At 58.5% G+C, this 19,771-nt stretch overlaps 1 protein-coding gene across 2 annotated transcripts in view; it reads right to left on the bottom strand.

Moving 5' to 3' along the window:
- Window positions 1–19,534, bottom strand: part of LOC311193652 (phosphatidylinositol 3-kinase regulatory subunit gamma) — a gene marked incomplete at both ends in the record, with an annotated part of 72,207 nt that extends 52,673 nt beyond the window's left edge. The window contains 6 exons of one of the 2 annotated variants that reach the window (XM_084266554.1): window positions 3,534–3,619; window positions 4,040–4,241; window positions 6,972–7,103; window positions 14,516–14,593; window positions 14,845–14,926; window positions 19,196–19,534. In XM_084266554.1, coding sequence (XP_084122680.1) covers window positions 3,534–3,619; window positions 4,040–4,241; window positions 6,972–7,103; window positions 14,516–14,593; window positions 14,845–14,926; window positions 19,196–19,534 — 919 coding nt within the window. Of the gene's footprint in view, window positions 1–3,533; window positions 3,620–4,039; window positions 4,242–6,971; window positions 7,104–14,515; window positions 14,594–14,844; window positions 14,941–19,195 lie in introns of both variants that reach the window. The other variant, XM_084266555.1, reaches the window with a different exon arrangement.
- Window positions 19,535–19,771: the final 237 nt, after the last annotated feature.

Here is a 19,771-nt window from a genome sequence, read left to right as displayed (position 1 = left end):
CACAGGGTAGCGATGCTCCTGTCCTCAGTGCTCTGCCACCTAACCCTGCCTCCCACCCCTGCTTTTGGGGTGTTTTTGGTGGTGGGTTTTTTTTTTTCCTTGTTTTTTTTCCAGAAGTCTGTGCTGTGTGGTGAGTAAAAGCATCCTGCCATCTGAGGGCTAACGGCTTGCTGGAGAGATAATAAAGCAAAAGGGAGTAAATTAAAGTGGCTATAAATAGCACCAGGAGAGGAAAAGGAGATGAAGTCATCTTCCTTCAGCTGAGCTGGTATTTGCATCACTTCTTCCCTTTGCCTTCCCCTGCCCCCTCACCCTGCTTGGGAAACAGCCACCCCCATGGGTTTTTGGGTGCTGCTGTGGGCTCTTTGTGCCCCCCAGGACTGGGGAATGTCCCCATGCCCCTGGGCTGAGCTGGGGGGGTGGCTGTCCAGCATCAGGGGCTTGCTGGAGACAGGGATGAGGTGGTCCAGATGCAGCCACCCCAGCCCCAGGCTCCATCCCAGCTTTGCCACCGCCATGTGGCACTGCCCCTTGCAAACCTGCAGCGTGACCCCATCACTGCATCCCCTGGTCACTGGGAAGAGCTTTCAGGAGCTGTCACAACCCATCCCATCCATGGGCAGCTGCAGCGAGGTGCCAGGAGCAGCACTGGTGGGAAAGGTGCAGCGAATTCAACAACAGGAACCACATTTCCCAGTCTGCTGCTTTATTCCTGATAATTTTCACACCCAAACCTCTACCATCAGCCCTGGGACGCATGGGGGACGAAGGACCCCCGACACCGCAGCAGCATCCCCGGGGGGACCCAGCTTCGGCCACCAGCCACAACATGACCCTGGGGCTTCCAAGGCAGCCACCATCCCTGCAGCCCCCGAGCAGCCCCCAAACCCACCCCCAGCTGCCCCCCGCGCCCCTCGGCCGGCCGCTCACGCGAGGTGTATTTGCGCCTGACTCAGAATGAGGTCATACCGCGGTTTCCTCCATGTCGGCTACCGACTCCTATTCCTGCGCCGCGCACACGCCCGCTGTGTTATTGCAGGGTATTTATAGCTGCTTTACATGTATAATTAGCAAACCACCGCTCCACGCGCGCCCAAAAATAATCACCGTGCCGGGATGTGGGGGCAGCGGGGGAGTGGGGCCAGGGATGGAGGGGAGTGGGGCTGGGGATGGAGGGGAGCGGGGCTGGGGATGGAGGGGAGTGGGACTGGGGATGGAAGGGAGTGGGGCCAGGGATGGAGGGGAGTGGGACCAGGGATGGAGGGGAGTGGGACCAGGGATGGATGGGAGTGGGACTGGAGATGGATGGGAGCAGGGCTGGGGATGGATGGGAGCAGGGCTGGGGATGGAAGGGAGCGGGGCTGAGCATGGAGGGGAGTGGGGCTGGAGATGGAGGGGGGCGGGGCCGGGGATGGATGGGAGTGGGGCTGGGTATGGATGGGAGTGGGGCTGGAGATGGAGGGGAGTGAGGCCAGGGATGGGAGAGGAGTGGGGCTGAGGATGGAGGGGAATGAGGCTGAGGATGGAGGGGAGCGGGGCCAGGGATTGAAGGGAGTGGGGCTGGGGATGGAGGGGAGTGGGACCAGGGATGGATGGGAGTGGGGCTGGAGATGGATGGGAGCAGGGCTGGGGATGGATGGGAGCAGGGCTGGGGATGGAAGGGAGCGGGGCTGAGGATGGAGGGGAATGAGGCTGAGGATGGAGGGGAGCGGGGCCAGGGATTGAAGGGAGTGGGGCTGGGGATGGAGGGGAGTGGGGCTGGGGGTGGATGGGAGCAGGACCGGTGATGGAGGTGAGCGGGGATGGAGATGGAGGGGAGTGGGGCCAGGGATGGAGGGGAGTGGGGCTGGGGATGGAGGGAAGTGGGGCCAAGGCGTGGGCCCCACTCCTAATAATCATTCTCCACGCTTTATGTATAGTGCCTTTCATCCGCAGCGCTCCGGACCGCTCTGCAGGCATTGCATTGAGCTTCCCAACACCCCAAGGTGGTGACAGCCAAGTAATAATACCCTCGCTTTTAGGGGAGGTGACAGGACTTTGGATAAGTCCTGAGTGAGGCAGCAAGCCCAGCTGCCCCATGCCCTACCCCACACTTGGGGGTTGCCGACACCAGGACATGCCCATAGTGGAGATTTTAACCCAGAAAGGGAATGAGGACCCTAGAGTCTTGCCCAACCCCTCTGCTCACGTTGGGGTGGGGATGACCAGTGACAGTGCAGGGTTTGGGGGTGGCAGCGGGGAACCTGGGAGCTGCTGGCCAGCAGCTGCCCCACACCCGGACCAGCGGGTGGAAGAGACATACAGATCCCCACGACCTGGTGGGTGGGAGCTCGGGGGAGAGCAGTAAAGGAGATGGCAGGTCTGAAAGGGCTGACGTACGAGGAATATTAAGAGTCATAATTCTGCCTGGCCCAGCCACCCCCCAGGGAGGGAGAGCGATGACAAGGACCTGGATACATCACAAGGAGATTGGTTTCACCAGGGCCAATGTTGATGAATCTCCAAGCAGGAGGGCTGGAAGAATTTGTGCCTCCCAGGGTCTGGGCAGCTCAGTGCAGGGACACAGCTGGATCCCAGTGGCTGCCTGGAGGTGGAATCCCACATGGATGAACCCCTGTGGTGCTCCAGGTCAGCAGTTTGTTCTCCACTGAGCACCCTTCCTCCGACGTGTATCCTTGCCTGGATGGACCACTTGCCTCCCATCCTTGGAGTGCTGCGGAGGGCAGATGGGGCATGAGCTCTGGTTTTGGACACCCATGGGGCAGAAGATGCCACCATGCAAGAGGGATACAGCAGGAGAAGGTGTCCACTGGATGGCTGGGACTTCAACCCCCAGGGCAGAAAAGTGAATTGTTGGTGGAGGCAAATGCTGGTGTTGGCAATAAAAGGGGATGATAATTGTGGTCCTGGGGGATGAAGGTTGGGTGAGGTCATTAAGATCTACAGAAAAAGACATGCTCTCAGCTACTTATCTGGATGTGGAGAGGTGTGGGACAAGGGCCTGTCCCCAGGGATTCCCCACGGCCAGGGCAGCAGTGCCTGGTTGGGTGCAGCACATGAAAACTAAACACAAGTCCGAATTCGTGAGCCCAGATTCAACCCTGTAGCAAGTGCCATCCTACCATCTTGCTGCATTTCTTCCTCCAGAACAGCAGCCAGACCCCTGCTCACTGAAACAAATCTCATGGCAGCCCCTGAGAGCACCTGCACTCATTGAGCCCCCCAAAACAATGCAGCGGGACTCGCTGGCACCACACCACGACCAAGGAGCAGCAACACACACACTGAGCAGGAAAGCAGCTGCAAACCTTCCCAGGGGCTGCAAAGAAATGCCCCAAACCAGAGTCTCTGAGCAGAAAGGAGGGAGGGCAATGGGAAGCCAGCCCAGCCCGGACACCACCACAGGGACACAGGCTGTCCTGTCACCACACCAGTCACCAAAACCACCGCACAACCACATAATTTTGGAGGCTATCACCTCTCCAAATTTCACTCCCACTGCCCCCCACTACTACCGGCTGGGTGTCTCTTACCAGGGGCTGCAGGCACCTCCACCACCTCACTGGCCATGATGAGGGACTCGAGTATCCTTGTGTGGAGCTCAGGGCTCACCTCAGTGCTGCAGGGAGAAGAGGGGATGTCCATGAGGGTGCCTGAAGCTCAGTGTCCTCCCCTCCCAGAGACCCTGACACCCCAGGAACAGGAGCCAGATGCCCCAGTTGGTCTCTTGTGGGACTGGGGCGATGCTGCACATCTCAGTCCTGTGTATGTCATCAGGCCTGGTCACTGTGCCAATGGGTGGGACATCAGAGCATCACAGCTGGGATGAGGGGTCCCAGATCCGTCCTCCCCCTGCTCAGGAGGGATGAACCTCTGTGGTGCTCCAGATCCACTCCACTGAGCACCCTCCCTCCCTACCACAGGCATCCCTGCCCGGATGGACCCCTCGCCTCCCATCCTTGGGGTGCCACAGAGGGCAGAAGGGGCAGAATCCCTTCTCTTGCCTGCCCCAATCCCGGGCATGGCAGGGGCAGCTCACCTGGCTGGCGTGGGGCGGAGGAGCAGCTCCCCAAAGAGCTCTGCGAGGAGCCGGGGCGAGGGGCGGCTCCTGCGGGCGCCCTGGCAGAGGCAGCAGAAGTGTCGGGCGAGCTGGCGCAGGAGCAGCGCCTGGGGCTGCGGCAGGGCCGGTGGCACCAGGAGGGCTCTGGCTCGCTGGCCACACTCCTCCAGGCTCGGGGTCTCTGCGATGGAGGGGAAACAGAAGAAAGGTCAATTCGGGAAGTCAGGGGCCTCCCCTCGCCTCTCACAGGAGCCCAGCACCTGGCACGAGCTATGACAGGTCTCAGCTCTCCACAGAACCTCCCAAAAAACGTGGCCACAGCCTCTCCAGCAAAAAAACCTTCCCACAGACAGCCCGTGGGACACAAGGGTGGTGCAGGGCAGGCAGAGGCAACACCCTGGGGGTCTCATCTGCCTCTTGCTGGAAGCTGCCAGCCCTGTTTACCTCCTCCCACCACCCCACAGCAGGCTGTAGGGTGACTTTAACACATTCCCCCTCCCCCATCTTGACGCAGCCAGGGAGGGAGCATCAGAGCTGCTCACCTGGCACAGGCTGCCCCCAAACTATGTGAAGCCAAGGAAAAGGCAGAGGTGGGGAAATGGGCACTGCCTGGAAGATCTGCTGAATTTAAAAGCTCAGCCCCCCCCTGCACCCCATGCAGAAAAAGCAAGCTGTGAGGAAAAAGGGGGGTTAGGAGAAAAAAAAGGCTGTCCCTTGGCTAAGAAATACAGGCATTGGCCATAGCAAGGCTCCTGCAGCCCTCCCAGCGTGGTCTGTGTTGCCCCCCAAAACGCAGCAATGAGGATGGCTGATGTGGGGACAGCTACTTCCAGTGACTCCCAAATTGTCCATGTGAATAAAAGTAGGCACCTAACAGTGTTGCATGTCATGGAGGTGTCACCAGAACCCCCTTCACGGTTGCCCTGAGCAGCCTACAGCCCGGTGGTGTTCCCACCAGTTCCCTGGTGTCCCCAGTGCCCTCTGCCAGCCTTGGCCAGGGCTCCTGGGTCTTGTGAGCTGTGAGCTCAGCGGTCTGGGACTGCGGTCCTGCTGCAGGCATGGGGAACAGCCACTTGCCAGCTGTCCTCAGTCCCTGCCTTGGCCAGGCCTTTCATCTGCGTGGGACAGCGAGGTCCCCAGGGCTGTGTTGCTCTCAGCTGGCTTCAAAGCCTGGCTTGGCTGGGGAGGGACTCAGCTCCCTGTGGCTCTTTGCACCAGAGCTAAGGCTTGGCCAGTGCCCAGCCAGCTCCCGGCATCCATCCCTGGGGTCGGAGTGCACCAGAGCTGGAGGGGTGACAAGTCCAGGATTCCTTCTGGAGCAAGTCAGTGACCTGGCTGACCCCACTGGGTGGGTGATGGGGTACCCCCAGTCTGCCAGGTGATGCTTGGCTTTGCTCCAGGCCTCCCCTGCCCCAGTCAGCTGCTTTTTGCACCCAGGGATGCTGTGGGGAGAAGGTCTGCAGCCAAAGGGCGAGTTTGGGGTTGTTTTTCACCTCCTTTGCAGGTGGTCAACTCCCTGCTTTTCCAGCCCAAAGCCTCAAGTAGGGCAGAAGGATCCTGCTTGGGAGGGCAGACTGCCAAAAAGCCAGCACCATCTTCTGAAAGACTTGCATTTATTTTTTTTTAAAGCCCCAGAGCCCCAGTTTCGCCTCCATCCTGCCCCCTCCTCCTCCTGCACCCATTGTGCCAGGAGCAGAGCCCGCTCCAGCGCAGGCTGTGGGGGAAAGGCGCTTCCCTTTGAAGTTGCTTAACGAGGCAACCCAGCTAATTGCTTCCTAATTGCATTTTTATCCTTGGAAGGGAGGCTGCCTTTGATTTCTCCTCTCTGACAGGGTGAGGGGAAGGCAGCATCTCAGTGCCACCAGCCCCAGGGGTATATCTCTCTGCCTGGTGTCTCTGCCAGGACAGGGAAGATGGGGTGCGAATTGTCCCTCATCTTCTCCATGTGTCCCTTCTGCCTCCCTGAATGCCACAAAGAGCCAGTGGTCTTTTCTCACCAGGAAAGGGCCATGCTGGTCTGACTACAGGTGACGTTTTGGTGCCTCTTAAGGCATGATCTGCCCAAGCACTAATCTGGTTTCGGGAGGGGAGGTGATGCACAGGGATGGCAAATACTGCAGCAGCCAGCAGTGAAGAGGAGAGTGGCTGTGAAAGGGGAAATCCTGGTTTCAAATGTAGTGAGGTCCTATCTAAAATGATGTGTGAGGTCTTGGTGTTCCTGGCAGCAGCTGGGAAGGGCTGAGCAGCTCTGCAAGGACTCATTTGAAGTGGGTTTTGGTCCAGACTCCCTGTTGGGATGGACCATGGACTCTGCTGACCTGGGTACAAACCCTGCCCCATTTATTTGGGGGAAAAAAAAAGAAAAAAAGAATCAACTAAACCCAAACCCTTGTCAGTGTTGTATGTTTGCACAGAGGCTGGGAAGTTTGCAGGGACCTAAAAGCACTTCCTAACGGCACTAAGCTGAGAAAACAGAGAATTTTCTGTGCCCGTATAAAGCCAAGAGTTAACAAGATTACAGTAAAAATTTCCCAGGCAGCAGAGCCAAAATATTATAATAATGCTTTCTTCTGGGGCCAGCATCACCCAGCCTTGGCAGCTGCCCGTCCCAGCAGGCAGCACCTCCTCCTCTGGGCACTGCAGTGGGAAAGGACCATGCCACAGCCAGGGTGAAACTGTTCCCTGTGCTTCTCCTCGCTTTCTCAGAGCATCTCCCAAAAGCTGCTGTGCTGCTCCAGTGCAGGGGATGTTCCCAGTGGTCCCTCTTGGTATCTGTCCTTAGTGTAGCAGCCTGGCAGGGGATGCAGACAGGAGCCACCCTGAAGATGCTGGAGAGACTTTCTAGGAGCTTCCCAAAGCACCACCAGCCCCACAAAGGCCCCAGGCATGGGACGAGCCCAGCTGTGCTTACCTTGAGCCATGTGGACCAAGTCACTGTAGAGAGCTGGAGGGATCAGGGGTGATGGAAGCTCCTGGAGGTACCACTTCAGGGCTTCCAGCAGTGTCTGGGCATCGTACAGGTCCATGTCCACAGCTGAGGCATCTGCAGGGAGAGACCCAGAAGAAGCCTTTAGCCGGTGGTGCTGCCAATCCGACAGAGATCTCAGAACTCTTCCATCCCTGCAGCCTTCCTCCAGACATGGGTGCCAATTTCTTTGCCCATGCTCCCATGCCTGGGAAGTGGCAGCCCATGATTTCACTGCCAACCGCTCCCAGTTTCCCAGTTTTTATTTCTGTCCCAGTTTCCACTGACGCCGAGTTCCACGTGCCCATGGAGAGCACGAGGCACCTCTGCCTCGTGTCCACTAGACATCCATGTAGTGGGGCAGGGGCTCTCTCCATCCCACTGGGGTCCTGCTGTGGGACAGCACCCCTGGGATGGGCTGAGCAGCTGCACCCAGGCCAAGCACCTCGTGCCAAGCCTCAGCCCTGGAGGAACTGCTGGGAAAAATGCACCCATGGAATGGGGTTATGCTTCCCAGGCATCCTATGTTGCTGATGGCCCATGCTACCTCCAGCAAGCCTGAAATGCTATTAACACATCCCTAAAAGCACCTGCCCTGGGGAGGCAGTGATGATGCTGCAGGGATTGGGCAAAGCACCTGGGGAAAGGGGTTGAGTCCACCCATCACGGGCTCAGGTCCCAAGGCAGAACTCCAAGCAGAGATGTCCCACAGTCCAGCAGGACGTGTCTATCTGAGCCCCATGGCTGGGCCAGCATGTGGACATTGCTGCACCGGGGTGCAAGGAGAAGAGCCCTTTCAGCATCCTTTGGTATTGCCTCATGCGTTTTTCTTGGAGGTCTCTCAGCCCTGGCTGGCCCAGGAGGTGGCTGCTGGGAGGGTAGCAGTCCCTTTTGCAAAGATCTGGAGGTTTCAAAATCCCCCTTTGATTTGAACTGGAGCCAAATGCAACATTTTGAAATTCTCATTGGAGAAATCTTGGGGGGAGATAGAAAAAACACCAACAAAAAAAGCTGAAGGCGTTTGGGATCATTGGAAATGGTTTGTTTGGAGAAACTGAATTTCTTCCTTCTTCTAAATGAGAATATTGGGGGGAAAAACAATTTGCACTTTCCTGTAGAGGACATGTCAGGCTGCAAACAATCCAGTGTGTTGTGATTGACAAGAGGACGGTAGGTTGCCCAGCTCTGAGCCCCCTCCCCTCTGGGGGTCTTGACCCTCAAATGCAGCTTTCCCAAAAGCTGTGCCATTTTGGGAGATGCTCCATCTCTCAGCCCAGCATTTTTCCCGGAGGAAATGCTTCAAGTCTCCAACCATTTCCACTGACTGTGCTCCCTCCTGGGGCAATAAGTCCATGAGAGTGGAGAAAAGCTATTCCTCAGGTTGCCCTGCCAATGGGTCCAGGATGGAGAGCGGCTCTCCAACTCCTAGCAAAGGCTGGTTTTGGGCACCTTGACCTCCTCTCCTTGGGGCATCCCCACTATGGGCCAGACAGCCTGGGAGTCTGCCCACCTCCTCCTCTGCCTGCTCAGGGACAAGAAGCCGTGGCAGGTCCCTCACTGGCAGCGCCTGGCGCTTGGCTCAGTGACCAGAGAGAAAACAGATTGACCAATGCCCGAAGCGAAGCCTTTAACCCAGCCATTGGAGACACTACCTCATTGTCAGGAGCAAGCACCCAGCTGGCTGGGAGCTGTACCCTGGGACAGTGTGGGGATGGCTGGGAGAGATGCTGCCGTGCCGGGGTGGGCAGCCACCCAGCGTGGCCAAATGTCACCCAGGGCAAAGGTGGGGGCTGCGTTTCTGGCACCCCCTGATGTCACAGCATTACCCCACGGACCACTCTGCCCTCAGCATCCTTGTGGTACACAGGGATGTGCCAGCTTTTGGCCGCTGCACCCCGGCCCCACTCTGGTCCATGCTGAAGCTCCCACCTCCCAGCCACACTTTCAACACTGGCCGAAAGGGTTGTTGCTGCCAGGGTGTACAGGGAGATGACAGCCAGGTCCCCATTTTTGCCAGCACTTGCCCTAGAGAAGTGAGCTGGCAGGTTGACTCCAGCTAGGCAGGGGAAAGAGAGTGGGGTCAGGGATCCCACGAGATGCTCCAACCCCCATTTTGCACTTACCCCCCCCTCCAGTGTGTGGCTAAAACCTAGGGATGCTGCTGGGGGGTCTTGGAGCCTTGTTGCTTGGGCAAGCGGCTGCATTGCAGAGAGTTGCTCCCATCAGCGGGATGCTCCAGGCAAACCCCAAGCCCCTTCTCACACAGAGGGACCCCAGCTGCTCTCCCTTGGTCGCTGTGGAGGTTTCTGCAGGGACCTGTCACTCCCCTTAAGGATGCTGGCACGGATTGGGGAGAGCAGCCGCAAGCTGTTTCTGTGCAGGGAAGGGGCTGCTGCCACAGGCGATTAGCCCCGGGCTCCACCAAGGCCTAATTAGCTCATTTGCATCGTTAGGCATGGGCCTGGGGGGTTGTTCAAAGGGAAGGCTTAGCAGGTTTCAAAGCAAGACTCAAAAACATCTTTACACCCAAAGAGAGGCATGATGGGGAGTTAGGGGAGGGGGATTCACACCCCACTAACAGGGGCTGATTGCTCCTGGCACTTGTTTTCCACCTCCTTAGGCTGTTGCTCCCATCCTCCTGGAGATGCAGTAGCATCCTCCTGCTCCCTTCCCTCTCATCGTGGTGCACTGGGCTCCGGGCATGGTGTGGGGGTGCTCCAAGCTGCTCCTCGGCATCAGTTGCACCCCAGAAGCTTAGGGAGGCTTGTCCAGCAGCTGGGGAAGGGTTAACCCTGGAGTCTACCCAGCCAATTACCGCCCTGACCCCACGGATGCTGCTCTCTTCTTATCAGAGGGAGATGATAACCAGCTATAAGAAGTTAATGATGCTGCAGGATGAGTCATGGCTCTCCCACTGCTCTCCAGATGTTGCTGTCCCTTTCCCAGGGGAATGACAGAGGGATTCCATCCGCCTGCCACAAATAGAAGGAAATACCCCAAAACCCAAACCTCAACCCCATACCAAGCCCTTCCAATTCCCAACCTGCTTGCTGAGCTGTGGGCAGAGCAAGCAAGCAGCCAGAGACCAGCAGAGAGCATCCCTTGCCCGTGGGGGATGAAAAGCAGGAATGAATTTGGGGCTGAGGAAGGGGGGTGTGGGATGTTCACCTTCCCAGAGGGAAAAGCAACGGGTGCTCCCAGCCTCCTCCCACTGGGATGCCAGACCCTGCATCCCAGCAGTGACAGAGGGGTGCTGGGGCTTTGGGCTGAGTCAGGCTGGGCAGGAAGCGCCAGGACCTCTCCCCGCAGCTGCAGCCAGCCGGGGAGGCGTGAGTAAGCCCCGAGTTTCGGTAAATGCAGAGGATGTTTAGCCAGGAGGTGTCAGGGAGGAGGTGTGGAGGGGGTGCTCCGAAGGAGAGGCTTGAGCGCCTCCCAGTAACCAGCTGTCCCTCACGCACGGACACAGATGATGGTTGTGCCCCATGTCCCCAGCCAGCGTGTGGGTGACAGCACACAGACCCTGCCCAGCACCCACAGCCCCTCGCAGCAGGGTGCAGCACAGAGTCCCAAAGGCTCAGCTGGACCCTTGCCATTGAGTGCAGCTGCAGTGTGATGCTGTTTGGTGTGCAGTCCCCATGACAGAGGAGCACGCACACCACCCCTACCTGTGGCTGACTTAAACACTGTCTTGGGGTTTCCCTACCCCCTCCGGACCTTTTAGGTTTAACTGTCAGCTGGTGGAGGGATGTACATATCACCCCATCCTAGGGGCTACACCTTCCCATCCACACAGATGCCGCCTGCACAAGAACTTGGACATCCCCTGGACCTGAACAGGCATTTTAGGTTCCTGGGCACCCCACAGTGAGTGTTTACAGGGGAATCATGTGCCAAATAGGGGAATATTTCCCTGGCTTGGCCTTAGCATCACTATAACTTCTTTATGCCAGCCCACTGGTACCTTGTGCTGGGGTCCTGGCAGCTGCTGGGACACCCTCTGCCTATCACAGGAGCCCCTGACAGCCCTCAACACTCTTCCAGCTGGGTTTCACCTCAGCATATCCCAGCTTACACTCAGCCAGGGGAAGGGTGCTGAGACCTCCTTTGAAGGGCACCTGATGGGGCTGCCTCCCCCCACCTCTGAGCAGTTCCCTTCCTTAGTTTCCCCAGCAGCTATGGGAAAGGATGGCAAAAACCTCCTCCCCAGCTCAGCCTGATGGGTCTGGCAGGGACGTCTGTGCTGCTGCTGTTTATTTACCCTTCTTCCCTTACCACCAAATATAAGGGATGAGCTCATGCCTCTCGCCAGGCTCTGATGACACGGGGTTTATTTCCACTGCAGGTATAAATAAAGAGCAGTGCTGCAGGCACCAGGGTGCCTCGTATCTGGGAGTAAAGTCATTGTGGTGGGGTTAATAGTGGTGGTGGGGAACCAGAGCCCCCAGAGGCCTCTGACTCCCTCTGGCACCCCAGGGATGAGGATGTGCTCCCTCCCTGGGCATCCACACCATGATGATGATGGGGGGGGGAAGTAGTACGAAGCCCCCCCAGGTTGCTCTTTAGTCCAGCCCAGCTCTTTCTGCCCAGCAGCAGCTCCCACAGCCCCCGTGAAGCTCCAGGGCCCACCACCGCCTGCTAATCCCCACCGAGGCCTGACCTAATTCCCGGGCACGTGAGCGGTGTCTCCAGGCAGACTGCTCCGTGGCGGGGCCGAGATCAAAGCGCGCAGGATGGCAGCGCAGGCACAGGGTGCCTGGAGACACCAGCTCCAATCGGCCTCGTGCTGCTGCCCGATTCGCCCTGGCACCCCAGGATGCAAGCAGCTCCTGCCCGGCCCTGCCAACAGCAGAGGCTGCTGCCCATGCGTCTGGGGAAGGGGCTCAGGGTTCACCTTTGCAGCAGATCAGGGCACGGGTTATCCAAAATGCAGGAGGTTTCAGCACTTCACCACCATTCCTGGATGGGTTCAGCCCTGTCTGAGCTGTACAGAGCACACAGGGAACCATGGGGTGGGGAAGGGTCCCTGCAGGGTCTCTGTGCCCTCACTCCATCAGGGAAGAGGCGGCAGAGCATCCCTACCCAGTGGTGGCAAACTGCTGCCTGGCCACTATAAGCAGGACTTTGCAGCCATCCCCACACCAAACATCCCACCACCTCGGGTCCCTCAGCTCCAAAGTGCTCCAGCACCCACCAGCACATCCACATCTCTGCTGCCCCCAGCCAGAGAAGGTTTCCAGGTTCAGTGGCAGCTGTCTGTCACATCTCAGGGAGAGGGGTGCAGGCAGGACCCCAAGCAAGCATGGGGTGAGAAGACATCACCCTTTGGCACTGCAGGGCTTGTACACCTCATGTCTACAGGCAATAGGAAATTTGGAGGTGATTTGCCTCATCCTTGTGCTCCAAACAGCCCCTGAGCCACACACAAGGGACAGCAGGAATGCTGGGGGCTAGAAACCCTTAGGGTTAGTGTGAGACCCCTGGTACGATGGGCACAGAGATGGTCCCAGGCCACGAAGCAGCCCGGCACCCAGGCACTGCATTTGGCTCATTTTTTGGCAGGCATGTTTTACTCCAACAAACACAACTAAAGGACCTGTATATGAGGCAAAGGAGAGATGCACTCTTGCCCTCTCCAGCCCAGTTTGGTATCCATCAGAGTCCTGGGGAAGTACTGTTGGGTCTCTGGTGTGCAGGAGGCTGCAGAGGAGCAGGCTGCCAATCCTGGACTCTGTCTGGATGCTTGGCCCTGGCAGGAACATCATCCCCACCCTGTTTGCAGAGCATCCCTCTGGCAGGGCTGCACATCAGCACCTTCAGCTGAGCGCTAGCAAGTGCGTGACATGTCCTACCCTCTCCTGCCAGCTCTGAGGCTTGGTGTTGCTGAGCACATGGGGCAGCGCCCCCAGTTGCCAAATAAAAGAGCTTATTTAGTTCCTGGGGGTCTTGGGAACATCGAATCACTGAGGGCTGCTAAGGACTTTTCAGGGCTTTCAAACAGTTTGAAAGCCACGATGGCATTTCCCTGCCTGGTGCAGAGTCCTGCAGTGGGGAATGAAGACCCAGGTGGACCCAGCCACTGCTCAGAGCTCCAGCCCAGGCTCCAACTGGGAAGTTGGGCTCTGTTTTGGTAGTGACCTCTGTGGTGCTGCCCGGGAGCCCTGTGCCTGCCATGGATGCTGCACCGGCTGCGTGGGGAGGACAGAGGACCTGTAACTCCTGTGTGCTCGGAAAAAACCCACAAACATCCTTCCCGTGCTGGTGTTGCCGCCCCTACTCAGCCTGGGCATCAATGGCCGGGGCAGCCACGGGGAGCGATCTTCACTCTCCTCCGGAGACCAGCTGGGAAATCGGGGCTGGGGGACAAGGCCGTGCAAAAGGGCACCCCACAGCTCTGCAGCTTCGCTCTGCAGCTTACACAAGGGCGGGAGAGCAGGGATGTGGGGTACACCATGCCCCCCCCCCCCCATCCCATCCCCTCGGGCAGCGGGGATGGAGCAGCCCCGGGATGCCCAGCACCTCCTCTCCTGCATCCCTTCATCCCTTCCTTCTCCGCAGCGCCCGGTCCCCCGCCCGGCGGGGACTCATCTCCCGGTGTGCGGGGGAAGCGATGAGGTCATGTTACTTAATATAGCGATGTCATCACAGCCCTTCTCCCCAGCAACACGGCCCGGCTGCCGCCGGCTCCCGGCGCTGGCACAGCCGCCGCCGCTCCCCCCTCCCCGCCCCCAGCCCAGCACCACCCTCCGCCCCCCCCCCCGCCGGCCCCGGCCGGCAGCTCCCGGGATGCGGGGCCCAAGGGCAGGCGGAGGAGCGGTGCCGGGACCGGGCCGTGCGGGGCCGGACCGTGCCTGGTGCCACAGTGCCGCCCTCTGGGCACCGCGGCCGGGAGGAGGGAGATGCTCGACGCAGCCTTTCCCCCCCCCCACCCCGCTCCATCCCCCAGATCTGAGCTGCACGCTGGATCCAGCGCATCCCCAACGCCTCCATCGCCATCCCAGCCGCGAATTTAGGAGCAGGGAGGGGAGGATCTTCCCACACTTCCCATTCTCCTGAAAAAGCAGCATTGTCTTCCCCCTTTGTTTTTCCCCACAAAAGGCTTTCTCCCTGCCCACTTCTCCAACAGAAGCCCTCAAGGTTTGCAGAGCAAAGTATTTTTCTCTCTTTAAATAAAGAAATAGAGCCTCTGGTGAAGAGCCCCAGCCCTGCACCTGCATCCCTCTCAGCAGCACTGCACTGGGATAGTGGGGGAGCAGAGGGGGGCTCGTATGCAAGCAAGGCCTCACAGAACTGTAATTAGGACTGTAAGGAGATCAGAGCCAGCGACGCACCCCCACTGTGCCTGGGTAGCATTGTTCACCTGGCAGCATCACCTCCAGAGCCCCCCCCCCCAACGACAGCATCACCTCCAGAGCCCCCGCCCAACGACAGCATCACCTCCAGAGCTCCCCACCTGCCCAGGGACATGGAGCGTGACATGGCTTGGGACTTACCTGCCAGAAGAGCCTGCTTCAGCTCAGCATCCCCCAGCACACCGGTGGTGGATCTGGAGACCACCTCACTGTCGAGACCTGGGGAGCAGCCAGAAGAGAGGGGTCAGTCCTGAGTCCCAAATCCTCCCTCCAACGCAATGGAAACGGGCAGGGACTGAGATCAATCACCAGGCTCCCTTACCCTGCCCACGCTGTGAGGACACTGGGGTGTGTGGGGAGAGGTTTGGCTCCAGTGATGCTCTTGGGGCATCACCAAACATGGGCAGAGTGGGCAGGCGCCCATGTGCACCAACATACCCCCTGCAGACAAACACCACGACTGCCTGTACCTTGTTTTTCCAGCGCCTCGATGAGCCTGGCCACAGTCTGCAGCGCCTGCTCGGGGAAGGTGGGGTGCTCGGCGAGCTCTGCCTGCCCAGGGAGCCCTGTGAACCAGAGATGGGGAGAAGAGACTTAGAAATTCCTGCCTGTGGGAATTCCGGCCTCTTCCCTCGGCTGTCCCAGGACAGGATCAAGCTGCTGCTTTGGCACAGCCACAACCAACACTTTGACTCACGTGCATCCAGTTTTGGAAGAGTCCCTTACTGTATCCTCTTTCTGCAGAAAGAGTCACCCTTGGGGGCTCAGCCACTTGCTGAGGTGCAAGCACCTGAGGTGAGGTGTCCTGCCTACGGGGAGCATCCCCCTCCCTGAGCCTGGGGACCCTCCAGGCCAAAACCCCTTCCCCAGCGCCCTACCCATGGGACTGAGAGACTGAGAACTGCCCTCACCTCATCACCCACAGCCTGTAATGCACCAGGGGAGAGCTGGGCAGATCCTCACCTGGCACAGACATGGGTCCCTGCAGCTCTCACCCACTCGGATTCTCTGATGCCTACAGCAGGACTAGGCACAAGCCTGGGGAGAACTCAGCTGCCCACGCTGGCTGGTGCAGAGCTCTGCAGGGCCCTCAGGAGCCCTTCAGACAAACATGGGCCAGGCTTCCTGGTGCAGATGCCCAGGTTCCCCTGGCTCCTGGGCTCCGTACCAAGGACACCTCACTCCAGGCCCTGACAGACAGGAGCAACCCTGGCAGGGGCAAGTGGCTCTCCTTACCCCAAAGGCACATACACTCTTCTGACTTGCTCCCTCCCTCCCTTACTGATAAATCCCTCCATGTGTGGGGTTAAACCTGACAGACCCTGACACTGTAGAGGCCTCGGACCCCCCCAGGAAGGCAGCATGCAGGCAGGAGCAGGGGGCTGCCACCAGCCACAGCATATCAGAGCCCCATGCAACGTCAGGGATGCAGATGGCATCTGGAAAGGCTGATGTGGTAAGAGCTCTTCTGCCTGGGTTTTTTTTTTATGGTGAGTGGACTTGTTCTAGTGTAAATACATTTAAAATAAAAATATAACAAGTGAATTCACACCCAAGTGTGACTTTTTCCTGCAGCAAGCAGGCTCCAGCCTGGCCAACTGCAGCATTAGTTTTTGCTGCTTGGCAGAAGGCAGGGAGCTCATGTGTGGGGCCAGTAAAGCCATAGGATTTTAAAGAATGAAAAAGAAAAAACAAACAGGGGGTGGGGGCAGCTGTGGGCAGTGCCACCCTGCCTTAGACCTCTTGTTAAAACACAACCTGGCTGCAACAGGGCCATCTGGGGTCTCATCTTTGCCACTGATGCCCTGGCACTCCCTGAAGAGCAAAGGAGGGATGCAGACTTCCTGTTCAGAGGTAGCTGATCCTTTCCCCAAGCATGACTGCAACCCCCCCAAGACTGGCATCAGGGTCCCCTCCACAGTCTGATGTGGATGGAAAGAGGAAAGATTCCAGGGTTTAAAGCAAAGCAGGCGGTTGGGAGCCCGTGGAACACATCCCCACCACATGGGTGGCTTTTTGATTGGGGAAAACTGGGGTTTGGCCTCCAAGGTAATGGCTTGGAGAAAGGAAACAATGGCAAAAGAATAGCCATCTGTTTCTTCTTGCAGGAAACAGGGCAAATAGTCCCCAACTCAGGTTGGAGCTTTGGCCCATCCTTTTGGTGCCAGGCTGGACCCCAGCATCCTGACAGCTCACTTGGCTCTGACCCTGGATGAAGTGGAGGTGATGCCTTGCAGCAGTGATGCTGCCCAGGGCAACCAGACAGCAGCATAACAGCCTCCAAGCTCCTGAGAAGTCCTCCAGGGACTCAGATCCACTGCAGAACCATTTTTAGGATATTATTTAATTAAAAAGCCCCACCATTCCTCCCTGCAGAGCCAGCCCTGGCTCTAGGGTACGGCTGGGAAGTGCTGTATGTGTCTCTCTCCAGTCTTAATCCTGCTCGGGGCCCCCAGCCAGCACTGGGGCTCAGTGGGGACCAAGGGCATGCAGGGTGATGCTCTGATGTCACAGCAAAACAAGTATTTAGGCAAGCCAAAAGTCCCTTAAAACCTCTGTCTGGGAATGAAAACAGTACAGGAAGAATTAAAAAAAAATAAAAAGAAAAGAAAGAAGTCCCTTATCTTCCAAGAGGAGGTTGGAGATTTTTACTCTAAGGGAAATCCCCCCACCCAGGAGGTTTGGGTTTGAAGTGATGTAGAACAGTTTGAAGTGATGTAGCACTGCTCTGCTGCTGCAGAAAGATGTGGATGCAGGCCATAAGTGTCCCCTGCCAAGGCACTCATGCATCCCACTGCTGCTCCAGGAGAGGTGCCCCATGGAGGGACACCCCACAGCAGAGCACCCAACATCCCCCTGGACAGTGGGGCTGGGCACAAGGCCATGGCCAGAGCATATTCTGCAGCTGGCAGCCCCCTCCCCAGGCTTCAGAACCTGGTTTTAGTGGGTTATTTAAAAAAACAAATCTCATCATCACATGTTTTTGAGCTTGTTATCCACTCACCTAAGCACATGCAGGGCTGGGGCTCCTGCACCAAGACCTCTGTGCGGGCCAGGTGCTCCAGCCAGGCTGTGGTTGCTGCTGAGGACATGCCTGGGTCTGTGGGGCATTGCCACATCCCTGGGTCCTGTGGGCAGGGGTCCCCAGTGCCAGGGAGAGGAGCCCATGCCACTCCACGTGGGGCAGGCATGAAGACAACCATGATGGACAGCAGGGCCAGAAGCAGGAAGGTGACTCTGCACTCTCCTCCCTAAAAATCCTGGCAAAAGAAGCTAGAAAGCCCTTGGGTCTGCTTCTAACCCAAATAGCCTGCACTACAGCACTGAGTTTGCTAGGACTCTGCCCACCAAATAGCCAGGGGCAGAGAGCACCCACATGCCAGTGACTTGGCTGGAAGGGGGTTACCCCTCAGAAGAGGTCTCTTTCCCCCTGTGATGACAGCACGTAGCTGCTTCCCGACCCAGGGCAGCATCTGCCTGGCCACACTCAGGCACTGGTCAGGGAAGAGCACCTTTGTTTGTTGGGGGGAGGTAGAGGGAGTCCCCTTGCATCTTTGCCTCCCTTTTGGGGGGTGCTGAGCAGCAGGATCCATGCAGCAACATGGTGGTGGATGGTGTCAGGGGATGGAGTGGTCCCACACCATCTGAGTCCTGCCATACTCAACCCAGGGTCCGGGTGCCCCCCACCTACTGAAGTCACAGCAGCACAGGGGCCCTTAAGCCATGTCTTGGAAATGGGCAGCCTCCTTGTCAGCAGGTGCCCCTCTAAACCCAGGACCAAGGTACATGCCCACCCCAGTTACCACATCTGCACCTTGGTCCCAGGCTGGGTGAGGGGAGTGCCCAGAGCACTGGACCAGAGCCAGACAAGTTTGGGGCAGCTGTGGCTTAAAGGCAGTGAGGCTCTCCCACCCCAGACCCCCATGGACAGACACATCTCCTCCATCACATCCCAGAGAAGAGGAGAATCACAGCTTTGCCTAGGATTGCCAGGTCATGTCTGGCTGGAAGTGGGACTCCCTACTTTATGGGTTGTGGGGTAGGGTTTCTTCCCCCACACCCCACCCCGTTTAAGCTTGGGGCACATTATGCAACTGCTATGAAATCCCTCCCACCCCCAACGCACTTGGCCACAGTAAGTGGCGAGGGCAGAGCTGCTCCACAAGCTCAGCAGATCCCAGCAGAGAAATGGCTGGAGTCTCCATGCCAGGGAGGGCCCTGCTAAATATTCCCCCCAGCACCGTGCTGTAGACCCTGGAGATGGAATAATATCCCCCCCCCAGAGAATGACCCCCACTGCATGTCCAGACCATCCCCTGTCCCAGCCTGCACAAAGTGACTGTGAGGCCAGGAGCTGGGTGGATGCCAGTGCTTGCCCAGGCACTGGGAACAGCCAGAATCAGGTGCCGCAGTGGGGGAGAGAAGAGCTGTTGGAAGAACAGGTCCCCAGGGACTGCCATGGGGCTTTCTGTTCCTCCCTGAGGGGACAAAGGGCTCCTACACCTCCTGTGCTCTCACTGATGTGGACCCCCTCCTTGGCCATCCCACACCAGCACAGCAGCCAGCCCAGGATGCTGCAGAAAAGCAATCTCCGCAGTGTGTTTCCCTGGAGCAGGGGATCCCCCTGCACCCCCTGCACCCCTCCTGTGGCTGCCTCAGGGCTCGAGGGCAAATAACTCCCAGCACAGCACCTCCCTCTGCACCTGCGTCCCCATCTCATGGGTGTATCCCCACCGAGCCACCCCAAAAGCCAGCATCCACCACCCAGGCTCCACACCACCCTCATCACCTCGTAGGGGATCCCCACCCATGGGGTCCCACCTTCCCACTCCCCCAACACTCACCCCAGGTTGTGGGGGTCCCAGCAGGCGGCGGAGGCAAGGGCCGCGGCCTGGCCTTGGCAGCAGCGGCAACGATGCGTGCAGGGCCCAGGTACTCCACGTAGGTGCCAGGGAAGTCACCACGCTCCTTGGTGCGCTCATTGATGCCATGGAGCCAACCCTGGGGGCTCCGCTCGTCTCCGTCCTTGTAATTGGGGTCGTTGAGGAACCCGGCCCTGCTGACCGTCAGCACGTCCCCAGGGCTCAGCGCCAGGTCCTCCTCCCGGTCCTTCTGGTACTCATAGAGAGCCCGGTACTGCAGCCCGTCCGAGGAGGCCATGGCAGTGGTGTGGTGTGGGTCACGCTGCCCAAATCCAGCCAGGCATCAGGGGCTCAGGGTGCCTGCACAGAGCAGGTCTGACTGGGATGGGGGAACGCGGCCGGGATGGGAGCGCTCCCGTCCCTGCGCACGCAGAATGAAACGTCAGTGCTGGAAAAACCTCTGTGCTGGAGAGTGTCTGCTGACCCCTCCAGCCCCAAAAAATCTCTGTGGAGCCACACTGGTGCCCAGAGCTTG

This window comes from Gallinula chloropus, assembly GCF_964237585.1.
Source record: "Gallinula chloropus genome assembly, chromosome: 6".
Classification (NCBI taxonomy): domain Eukaryota; kingdom Metazoa; phylum Chordata; class Aves; order Gruiformes; family Rallidae; genus Gallinula; species Gallinula chloropus.
This window is presented reverse-complemented; position numbering and strand designations above follow the sequence as displayed.